We start from the raw sequence: 12,150 nt of genomic DNA, 5'->3' as shown, positions 1-12,150 counted from the left end.
GATTATTTCCACTTTAGTATAACATGATGAGTGTGTCGTATAAATTTCCCTCTTCCGGTTGCCCCTTCTTCACCACTAACTTCAACCATAGATACATTGAAGAAAATTATCAATGAGGGGACTAATGGTAATATCTCTTTGGGACCTCAGAATAAATGGTAAAATAAAGGGATCCTAGTGATTTTACATTTGAGAAGCTAACTAAACCTTTCCCCACCTGTTTGGGACAGAAAGGCTGCTTCCGACAGAAAACGCAAGAACTTAAGTTGAGAAGCCTAAAATGAATCACAGGTTCTGAAAGCAACCAGAACTTTACAGGCAATAACATACCAGGAGAATCTCTTGAATTGTTTGAGCGAAGAAAGAATAGGTGAATGCGTATAAAGTCACACTGAATAAGGCGAAGGATTTGATGGAACGACGCAATGAGTGGAAAGGGATTTAAAACTCAAAAGAGTACAACTAGTATAGTATTCACATAAAACCTTAAAAAGAATAAACAAAAAGATAAAAGGCATGAAATAATCACAATCATAGCAACAAATGAACCACCATTTAAATAATGTACTCTTTTATAATTATCAAAATGTATAAAGAAAACAAGACGATGACTGGACCAAAACTGTGACAAGAGCCGTCACCCTGACAACCCTTGAACCTTAACATATTTGACCAACAAAACCTCTCGCAAACCATGACCATCGATGCTCCTATCCTTACTGAAGCAAGACTCAACCGCAAAACTTTTGATATACACAAAAAAAAAAAACAAAAAAAAAAGTGGTTTCCACCCTTGCTCGCATACTTTGCCAAAACCAACAGCAGGCCGGCACAGACTCAAAGTCCAAATGAACGACATTAATGAGAATGAATGGAGTATCAAACATTTGATTCACACATAGCTACAGGTCGGGCAGCTTCATTGCATTGGAGAAAAGACATTAGCTTCCACAGCATTATGATGATAGCATTGATTGAAGTGCTACCTGCTGTTGAGGCTGCAGGGATGACCATATTGAAGCCAGGGTGGCTGGTGGTAGTGTTTGCTGAAGCTGCCTCAACAGAGTAATCATCCTACTAGCAGTCTGCTCTGTCACCAGATCCTTACCGGCACATAGAACCTACAGAAAAGCAATTCTGTGTTTCAAGATGGCAGTGGCTATGTATATTATCCGATGACACAATTCGAGATTTTCAATCAACTATCTTAGAAGGGGGATGAAGAGGGTGAAAGACAAATGTCAGCTAAGTACCAAGAGAGAGATTGTAGAGTAGATGTTTCCATCGCTCTACCGTCAACCCAAACAAAGAAAAATAAGAATCCAAAAGAGAAAAGCAAAACAAACTGAGATAAGCCTCACATCCTTGAATTTCAAAGGAACAATTGGATCCTACAAATACTGGTTCAGAATTGGGGATTGTTTCAAGACTGCTACCTTTCGGTGACAAGTATCAACCTAAAGTGGTAGCGAAAGAGCTAACCTCAGCAAAAACTTGAACAACTTTTGGAAGGTACTCATTGTTGGGACCCAGAAGTTCTCTGTCTGACCTGCAAGCAGGAAAATAGAATTAAAACATAGAGACTCAGAAGACAAGCTACCTGACACAGAGAACATCACTAGAATAACTGCTGTCAAAGCAGGCAAGATGATCATGACAGATAAAACAGCCACACCACATAGAGATCAACAAATGTTACAAACAATGGGTTAAACACTCCCACTTTATTATATTCTCTTAATAAAACTAAGCATTTCAAGAAAAAATGGTCTCAAGTGTCCCTGGATTGAATCCTTAGTTAGAGAGAGGCTAAGCTAAGCCTACGTAACAATATGGGAACAACTATTTTTGTCCGCTTTCAACCATGTTGTATAATAGATGGGCTACCTAGTGAAATAAAAGATCATACATAAGTAAGTAGCATCTAGAATAGAATCCAGAGCAGCTAAGGGAAAAAAATCGAGTGAAGCTATCTTCAATGAGTTTAGAAGCTTCATCGAACCTAAACAAAGTAACATCAAACCAAAACTATGTTTGCAGCTCCATTAGAATGCTATAAACTCCTAACCAAGTTAAAAGTACACTAAATGCCGCTCAAATAATTTTATTGACAATTGGGGAAACTCCATATACAAGCCATATAACAAAAGAAGAGAACATACATTAGCCATATACATGACCTATTCATAAAACCACCCCTCCCCCAATCCAAAAAGGGCTCATCTAATCCAGCCTTTGACACCATCCTAAGTTACGAAGATACAAGTTACAGTAAACCGGTCCAATACCTTTCAACCATTGAACAAAGTTGGTCGTGAACAACCTTGGCTTCAATCAGGTCACCTTTTATAGGCAGGCAATTCAGCCAAGCAGGAATAACCTGCCAAAAAGTCTCGGATATGAGAATCGAAGATATCAAAACAAGGTTATGTTATAGCAAAATCAAAGACATTTGTATAAAATAAGTGAGTAACACTCAAGAAACTATAAAGCATGTGATTAATAAAACGTCAAGTTAATTGCTTTCCATTCTCACTAAAAGGCAATCATACGAATTGTTCATATAAAAAGTCCTGTGCCAGTCCAATCACCAACGAGATTAGATACATTGACACTTGAAAATGTAATAGTAACGCAACGCTCTCTTAGCCATTCAAGCACAATTTACCTCACGTGTATCCTAGCTAAAAACGTGGAATTTGTACACACATTGACAAAATAGAAGTTAGGATTTACAAAAATAGTACCTGGGCCGAGTCAATGCTGTCACGATGAAAACTGCAAATTTTCCCTAATGCTGAAACAGCATTATCATATGCCATTACGTTCTCAGGTTGTATGGCACTTGGATGCCTTAAAACAACATTGAGCCTTGACAGAGCCTCTGAATTAATGGAATGAAATGAAGTTAAATTTAGGAACCCATTACACCTTGCCCCCTCCTACTGCTCCAGACTTTTATTGTATAAAAAAAAAAAAAAAATAGGAAAAGGAAAGGTTTCCAACACCATACAATACCTCCCACTAGAGATTTGAAAACCGAACCACCATGTTCTGCACATACACCAAGTCCATAAACAGCAGCCTGGATATGACATTAGTGGGGTTCAGATAAATGGAATAGCATGTCCAAATTGTCTAAAATAAGCCGCAACCATTTAGCATGTACAAACCTGTCTGACATCCGGGCTCTCATCATTGCAAGCTTCCAAGAGGAAAGGAAGATATGTGTCATAATACCTAGATTGCAAAGGAAGAAACAGTTACATCTAAATTCATATCATAATAGCGCCCCAATTAAAGACAAGCATGTACAGAATAAACCTACTTTAAAGCCGCTTCTCGGCACTGCTCTGCAACATCATCAAAGATGCAAATTGCTATTCTACGTTCTTCAGCTGTTTTATCCTTACCCTTAATAGATGCAGGTGGGAAAGGTAATAAGAATGAGATATATGACAAATTAAAAGAACTTACTTGCAAGAGTTACATTAGAAACCGTGCGGACTTACCCACATAGGCATTATATATGATGAGAGCTCGTCGAAGAAGGGCAAGAAAGCTGCCTTGAATGTTTTGATCAGTGTACCCAATATTTCACCAACCTATAAAGATTTCAGAAGGATAAGCCTGATAATGATAAACATGTTTAGTGATAAACTGATCTACCGCTCATTCTTGAGCAACAATCTTATGTTAAACATACTTGGTCAAACACTTCTTCTTCTTGCTCATTTTCCTCCCTGAGCAACTCACTTTCCTCAGCATCAAAATCTTCAGCTTTTGCTCTCTCTGCTCGTTCTCTCTTTCGGCTTGAACTGGCAGTGATGACCTGCTTTATCTCATCCACAATGCTTCGGACCTGACCTTCATCCAAGAGAGGTCCACATATCTGAAGTCCAGAAAAGAATTCATGATAAGATTAAAATATCAAAGGCCCGGAAAGGAGTAACAGTAAAATCGCACTATATGTTTTCAAGACGTAATTAAGACCTTGAAGTGCAAGTTCAACAATCATTCGCATCTCTAGTGATTACTTGTCCCCCAAGACATGTTATGGCTCTCCCATGTTTTATATCCAACTAATTTTTTTCAATAACATGGTTCCGGGTAAGCTTGTTGCGCGCACCTCGACTAATTCCACGGGGTACCTGCTACCTCCCACTAGCACAGGTACCGGGTAACTCTATGTCCAACTCATATAAACCATAACTCAGTCTATACAAGTAGACTATCAAATAGACAAGAATTATGTAAGTGTAGTATCACTCTTGATAAACCAGAATCTTTCATTAATCAGACGCCAAAATGGTGTCAAAGCTATGTACGTACAGATTGAGATGGTTCAACCTGAGTCATTCATCAGATCAACCTAACTATCTGTGCAAACAAGTGGTTCTCTCTTTACAACAAAAGTATATATGGAATGAAGATGATCTTTTAATGAATGATACCTCTGTGTATCAGATAACCTTTTTTTTTTTTTTTTTGTGGGGGGTTAAGGTAAGTATATGGACAAATGGGGAAGTCCCCGTATACAAGCCGCATACCAAAAGAAGAGAATCTACACCAAAATATGATTCTCAACAAAAGAGATCCAATCCTCTATTTCTTCCATTCCAAATAATCCAGAAAAAAACAGTCCACTTTCATTATTCCACCAAGTCTTCTGCTCTACACTAAACTAAACTTAGTTTCCAAGTGCAACAGCTTTTCTGCTAGCCTGCTAGTAGAGTCCAGATTTACTGAAAAAAAGGCTCTGCTGGAACAGAAGCCTCTTCTTTATGTAGGAGTTGAAGTGGTTATCTTTTGCTTGAAGTAGAACATCTCGATTAAACCTTGCTAATTGTCTTGTTTAGATCTCTGGGAAAGGTGTATTAGTAGGTTAAAACGATATACAATCAATAACTAGTTTACTGTATGAGCACCAAGTTAAAAAACGAATGAGATTAATAACAACAACAACAACAATACATCCAATATAATCCCACAAAGTGGGGTCTGGGGAGGGCAGAGTGTACACAGACCTTACCCCTACCTCGGGAGGCAGAGAGGCTGTTTCCGATAGACCCTCGGCTGGAGAAAAGCAATTCGGCTGGAGAAAAGCAATTCAAAGCAGTCCAGGAAAGGAAATACCAAAAACTGAAGAGGCCATAACAAAAAACAGATGAGATTATGGAAAAAATAAATATCCTTGCATTTATTGCTACTGCACTATTTGTTCTAGTTCACATTGCTTTTCTAATTTTTATTTACGTAAAAACAACCAGTCAAAACGATAATTATTAACTAATTTGAATGAAACTGGACTTCTGGGATTTTCTTAAAGTCACTGAAATCGAAAATAAGAAAAAGACTATCAACCATGGATCTGTTGAGAATGTAAACAGTAACAGTTAATTATTTTAGTATATTGAGTATTTAAGGAAAAATGAAAGCAAACCAATAACTCTACAGAACTTACAGTTACCAGCACCCAAAAGAACTTAAAAATAACTGACCTGTAGGCACTCATTCAATGCATCCAACATACTTGCACATATTTCAGTATCAGGCTCCTGTGATGGATAGCAGCAGAAATGTTACTAACTAGCAATCCAAAAATTAAAGTACTATAATAAATAATCTTTCATACACCCCCCCCCCCCCCCCCCCAAAAAAAAAAAAAAAAAGCAAAAAACAGCAACTCAATAAATAATTGACCAGTTCAAGTCAACCTTATGCAAAGCTTCCACCAAAGCTGGTACTATGTAGTCAGATAACTGCTTGACGTAGGCCTCGTTTCGGCCCTGAGCAATCCCTTTCTCTACAGCCAGTTTGGCAGACCGTAACAGCTCTGGCATGGCTATAACCAACATACAGTAAAATATCAGTAATTTGCAAAATTACAGAAAAACAAACTAGAGGAGAATAATATAGACATAACAGAAATCCACCTGAAACCGCAGCTTTCCTGACTTCCTCATGGAAATAGAATTTCAGAAGGGGAACTAATGTTGGAGCGACCTGTTTCAAGAATTAGCATACTTGTTCAACTCGAAATGCAATCCAAGATTTCACTCAATAGCAAATAAAACACGCAAGTAACTAGTGATGCCGACCTGGTCAATCCATGGGTAGAAACCTTCCTTTAGCTCGTCCGCATAGCAGCATAGCATATTACAGGCAGTAGCCTTCTCCTCTAGGACACTTGTTTTGATGCCTATCCTTTTATCCCCAAGAGTTATGGTCTCCATACTGCATCACATAAAACTTAGACAAGTTATGTATGGTGGCCATACATAACCAAAGTCCTAACATAGCAGACTATGTCCTCAAAGTTTATTCTATATGAAAACTCATGAAAGAAAGAAAAGGTTACAGTTTTATTGAATTCCATAAGAGAACATCAGTTGTTGATGCAAAAGAAGCGAGCACTAGCATCACGTCTTAGAATTGTAGCGACTCTCCGTCCTCATCACAAACGGATGTGAATAACCCTCTATGCAACAACACTAAACATGGGAGCATGTACATACCATATCGAGTGGCATGGGGAAGTAATTAGCAATTTTGTATGAGAAAGCCGTCAGCCCAAAAATATCACATGGCAATCTATTTGCCAATTCTGACTTCTACCCTCCTTTCAACTTCCAATACAAGATTGAATATAAACAATTACCGCAACTTAGACGAATGCCAAAAGTGTTCTCAATTAAATATTGAAGGAAAATTTTATTCTAAAGCGTTTACCTATCGTCATCTGAATCATCAAGTTCATTGTCTGAATCTGCAGACGATATGGTCACATCAGGCTTTAGTTGAGCAGATTGAAGCAAAGGAGGCATGACCACACTCATGTATGGAAGGAAATCCTGTCCCAAACACTTGCAAAGTCTGGCCCAAGCCTACAGTGTAACAAATAATGTAGTGTGATCAGGTCGAAAAAAATATACTGTGATCATGTCGAAATGAAGCTCCCAGGTTTATATTAAAGGATGCACCCACACCTGTAGCATGTAACTAGTAGTTGGGTCATCTGTCTCCATTTGTGATCCTTGCAATGACATAAGCACTTCCATAACCTTAATCACAACAAAGTTTCAAGAATAAGCTCTATGATATAATGCTCTGAGAATTGGACCAATCTGGATGAAAAAATGAATGAAGCCACATATCTATAAAGGCACTACCAGATGTGTCCGACCATATAAAACTAGAAAGTTATAGATTAAATTAAAACTGGAGAAAACTGGCACGAAGTATACCATAGCTATATCTTTCTATTCTCATACTGACCTGCTTTGCATCGTCTCTGAATTTATCTTTGCCAACAGCCATCCCTACCAAACTTATGCACTCCATGGCTTTGGCTCGAAGCATGCGATTAGATTTATCAGTTGCATTTACAAGGATAGTTTTCAAATACGGCATTACAGCATCATAGTACTTTTGGAATTGCTCCTGTTAAAACATCACATTAGCCATTATCCTCCAAAGTAGACTCGAGATATTGTTGAGTCAGAATCACTGCAAACAAGGTAATACCTGGGATGAATCAGCGACAGAAGCCAAAGCAGTTAGTGCTCCCTCTTGAACCATTTGTTTGCCATTCTGCATTTCAGAAGATATAATAAGTAGGGCAAGAAACCATGAATCTCTTGCACCAGTCAGTGAATTTATAATATGTTCTCTCACGTCATACCTGCAGGAGCACAAGAAGTTTGCTAACTATTCCATCTAGATAAGGTGTCAGAATTTCTGGCGTGCAGTTCTCGCTGAAGTTGAGGACAGCTGATGCAGCATGTGCCTGTGAATATCCCAAATGGAAAAAGAAAAATTACTGCTGATGTTGCATGCATCTGAGCCAAATATTTAATATAGTTCCTCAAACACCCTTGTTACTTTAGAGCAACAAATATCCTAATAAATAGAAGTGCAGTGTACCAATCAAAAGCCAAGACAAAAAGACTACATTATCTCAAGAGGCTTATTTTAAAAGCATTATCTAACATTCTACATATTGCATCTTAATATTACACACATTATGCCCAAAAAGTTATGTCCAACTAGACATAAGTTACAATTATTGAAGGGAAAAATTAAAGACCGGTCATTTTTGGAAGCCAAATCGTGCAATTTCTGAGTGAGCAAGTAAATTGGAGCCCAGAGCCGTCGATTCGGGGACAATCTCGGCCCAACTAGTCTATCGATATACACGTCACAAAAGTTGAATGATTGATCCACATTTCCCATAGTTGAATCTAGGAAGATATATTTTTGAGCAAAAAGTTACCATCCTCATTAATTAATCATATATGTTAACATATACTCCCTCCTGTCCATATTAAGTGGTGCTTTTAGCCGGCACACCCCTTAAGAAATGTTCTCTCTCCTAGAAAGTAAGAAGTGTTTTTACTAACTTATCCTTAATCAAATAGTACCTATTTAATATAGTTTCTTGGTTACATAAAAATCGACTTATCTAAATAGGGAAAAATTTGGAAGAAAACAATTAATACCTTCTTGATTAGGTGAAACACCATTTATTTTGGACCAAAATGAAAGGGGGAAAACACCAACTTAATATGGAAGGAGGGAGTAAATAACAAAGAAATCTTTCATTCTTAATATGATCAAACCAAAAAAAATGACCAGCTAATGGTCAACCAAATATACTAAAGTAATATCTCTTTCTTTTTTCTTTCTTTTTTCTGATAACCAAGAAATCCCCCACAGCACATGGTTCGACAGTCGATAGATAACGATCCAACCATCTATCCTTCTGCCTTAAATACCATGCTTTTGTTTGTGGAAGGATTCGAACTCGTGGCATGGGTCGAACCCATGCATCACATGATACACTCTTAGCACCACACCAATGCCCTGGGGGATAAAGTAACATTATCTTCTGCTACTGTTTAAAACACATTTTCACGAAGCTACAGCATCTAATATGGGTTCACCATGCCACCAGGACAAACCTGTACTCGGGGACTTTGGAAATCATCCATCGCTGCCGCTAGTGCCGGCAATACACAGCTGTGATATTGAACTTGCAAATCTGGACCCAAGTCAGTTGACAGCTGGCCAATTGCATTAATAGCTGCCCACCTCACTCGAGGATGAGGATCCTGGAAAGAATTGAGAACCATGTTGACCACTTGCTCCAAATTCTTAATCATGACCTGTTATAGGAAACAAGGCACAGTGTCATCAAAGATAACTAGTTAAAAATCATAGAAAAGTAAACAGAAATGTTAAATTCCACAAACAAACATTGGTTGAGTATACAATCCAGCAATCGGAATTAAACGCTTGGACAAGCACAACCGCAGAAATGGCTCAACAAACCAAAAGTAGTTATTTGAACAAATACTCCACCCATCCCAAAAAAAGAATGGCAGGCTTTGGAGTACAAGGTCAACACTCTGTGATTTAAGACATTATTCTTTGACTTCTCTTTTTCCTTTAAAGAAAGGGGTTAGATTTCTGGAAACTACATTAGAAATACTTCAAAGCATAACTTTTTATAGCTGAAAACAATTTAAAATGATTTTAAAAAGTAGTAGTCATGGGTAAACTATCTTGACCCCCGAAGTACAGTGCGCTTCCTTTTTGGACTAACTTTTAGGCAGTAACCCAATGCAATAAATGACATGCAGCAAAACATTCAGTTATGATAAATAGGGTATGTAGGACAACAAAAATATAAAAAGTGCATGCATATAATTAGGTAAAAAAGCAGCAAACCTCCTAAACAAATACAGTGAAAATGTTTTTAAGTTCCTAAAGACAAGGTCATCCATAAATATAAATCAACTAGTTCGCTATAAGAATCTATCTGTCCTTTATCAACCCTCAATACTGTGCTTTCATCCTTTGAGATAGTAAATATTTTTCAGAATGTGGAGTACATATTCGGGCCCATTTCATTAACCGGGTCGGCTCAAGGGGCAAGAAATGAAATACTTGCTTTAGGGCCCCTCAAAACTTGAGGCCCCAAAAAATTGTTATTTATTTTTATGACTTATATTAAATCCTGTAAAAAAAGAACAAAGAGCTTGTGAAAAAGAAAGAATTACTTACGGAAAAGGACAACTTAAAGGAGGAAGAAAGAATTACTTACGGAAAAGGACAACTTAAAGGAGGAGACATTGGCATAATGAGCCTTTAAGTGTAAGGAAAATATATAATTTAATGGCAAGGCACATTTCCTTCGTCAGGTCAGCTCTTCCAAATTTATATTTGTACTTATGCTATTTTCTTCTTCTTATGCATATATATTCTGTCAAAAAATACAATGTATTAAATAATTTTAAAAGCACATTGATTTTCATTCCTTCTTCTGCTTTCAAGCTTGAAGTAAGCAAATTGAAGCAACTCACGCATTAATTTATTTTAATATCAATCATCAAGTTATCAATTTTACAATTCTAACAATTCTATATATATATATATATATATATATGTCTCTCAATAAAATTTGGCTTTACGCCACAAATATCAGTCAGCCGCTCCTGTTCATTAAGACTTACACTTTAACATAAATAAACAATGGAAACAAATGTGTCATGAGTACCTTTGAGCAACCTTCCGCAATCTGAGCAAGGGCAATGAGAGCGGCATGGTGCTTCTGCCACTCGGGTGCAGCCAAGTAAGCAGGCAACTGCTCTGAAGCAACAGGAACAATAGTGTTACCACCCAATGCAATAGCTAACCTATCCAAACACTCCTGCCCTACACTATAATTACTTGTTTCCCCTGCATCCTCATGCTCAACTTCAGCACTATGCCAAACAGCTTCATCCTCAACATCTAACAACATCTTCATCAAAATAGCAAACAACCTACTAATAAACTGAGGCAACTTCCTCAACATTCCTGGGGCACGTTCCCTAGCCTCGGCCAATGTAATCACAAATTCAATTGCCAAATGCCTGGTCCCCTCTTCTAGAGACTCTGCTTCGGCTACCTGCAACATCGCCCCTATGACATCCACTAACTGTCTCCTCAAGAACCTAGGCTCGGTCCCTGCTAACTCAATCAACAATTCCAATGCTTCTTGTGCAGTAGCTTCTTGACCACTGTTCAAGGCCTCGGTCAAGGTCCTCATCATGGCAGGCAATAGATCCTGAAACCTATCCCTCTCGCTAGAGCTGGATAAACACTGTATGAAATTGATGACAGCACTTAACGCCGCGATCCTCACATCAGGATTGGGGGAATTATTCAGCGTTTGCAGGAAAACGGAATGCAAATCCTTTATATAGGGGACCAAAATCTCACCAATATACTGTGCTAATTGAGCAAATATCAAGAATGCAGATTCCTGTAACTTTGGTGAATCGCTAGTAACACACTGAAACATGAAGGGCAGTATCTCAGGCCACTGATTTTCCGGTAAAATCGAAGAAGCGAGCTCGGAAACAGTATCACATAACTTCTTAATAATGGATTTGGATTCTTCACGTTGGATACAAGTAAGGAGGAGCGACTTAATACCAGACTGAGTAGACTGAGTGAGTTTAGGCCAAATGAAGGAGTCATCGCGAGTAAGCAACTTACGAAGGAGGATAGCAGACATAGCACGGGACTCAGTATGTGGAGAAGTGGTGAGAAGGTTAGCGAGTTTGAGAGAGAGTGAATTGGGATCGTTCTGTTTGATGAGATTGTAGATTGACTCAGCTTGAGATCGTTGCTCGTTGGAGGTTGACATGAGATGGGAGATTAGAGTTTCGAATGGTGCTGGGTCGGCACCCAGTATGGCCGCCAGTTGAGCTTGACTAGTTGACTCCATCGATTAGGGTTTATCTCAGTGTGCGAGAGAGCTGTGGCTATAACTATGGAGGGCAGCGGTGGCGCTCTTCTTTCTCTCTCACACACGCACACCTCTAAATGTGCGTGTCGCAATGGATATATAGCGGCGAACACCACCTAGATGGACACGGAGAATTTGCAAGGTTTTTGACCCCTTTGAAAATTTTTACCACTACTTAGTACTTCCTTTTTATGCTTTTTGGAGAGATCAAAGATTCGAAAATATTTCATTTAAAAAAAAAAGGATAAAGTTAGGGTCAAATTGATACTTATACAACTAAAGTTGTTACAACTTATCATTGAGACATCTCAATTAAGGTAATTTCTATTTGATAATTTATACTTTGAGAT

General features: G+C 38.2%; 1 protein-coding gene across 1 annotated transcript; it reads right to left on the bottom strand.

Annotated features, from left to right (window-relative positions):
- Positions 1-534: 534 nt before the first annotated feature.
- LOC132040455 (uncharacterized) lies at positions 535-11,933 on the bottom strand. Its single transcript, XM_059431094.1, has 20 exons — positions 10,562-11,933; positions 8,964-9,167; positions 7,685-7,789; positions 7,528-7,593; positions 7,279-7,443; positions 6,990-7,064; positions 6,733-6,887; positions 6,102-6,237; positions 5,937-6,006; positions 5,718-5,845; positions 5,502-5,558; positions 3,707-3,892; positions 3,513-3,605; positions 3,329-3,414; positions 3,174-3,240; positions 3,019-3,085; positions 2,748-2,884; positions 2,289-2,380; positions 1,483-1,549; positions 535-1,121 (listed from the first exon to the last, which is right to left on the bottom strand). Exons 1-20 carry the CDS (start codon positions 11,777-11,779, stop codon positions 957-959), a joined length of 3,339 nt encoding a protein of 1,112 aa, XP_059287077.1. The 5' UTR covers positions 11,780-11,933; the 3' UTR covers positions 535-956.
- Between the last annotated feature and the right edge of the window lie 217 nt (positions 11,934-12,150).

The sequence above is a fragment of the Lycium ferocissimum genome, chromosome 12 (genome assembly GCF_029784015.1).
Source record: "Lycium ferocissimum isolate CSIRO_LF1 chromosome 12, AGI_CSIRO_Lferr_CH_V1, whole genome shotgun sequence".
Taxonomy (NCBI): Eukaryota; Viridiplantae; Streptophyta; class Magnoliopsida; order Solanales; family Solanaceae; genus Lycium; species Lycium ferocissimum.
This window is presented reverse-complemented; position numbering and strand designations above follow the sequence as displayed.

What these genes read in the sequence shown, in the direction of transcription:
- LOC132040455 (XM_059431094.1), bottom strand. Translation starts at nt 11,779, where the DNA reads ATGGAGTCAACTAGTCAAGCTCAACTGGCGGCCATACTGGGTGCCGAC. An exon ending in TTGCGGAAGGTTGCTCAAAG is followed by an intron (nt 9,168 to 10,561) that starts GTACTCATGACA and finishes TTCCTATAACAG; the next exon opens with GTCATGATTAAGAATTTGGA. An exon ending in CATTGAATGAGTGCCTACAG is followed by an intron (nt 3,893 to 5,501) that starts GTCAGTTATTTT and finishes TCTGGACTTCAG; the next exon opens with ATATGTGGACCTCTCTTGGA.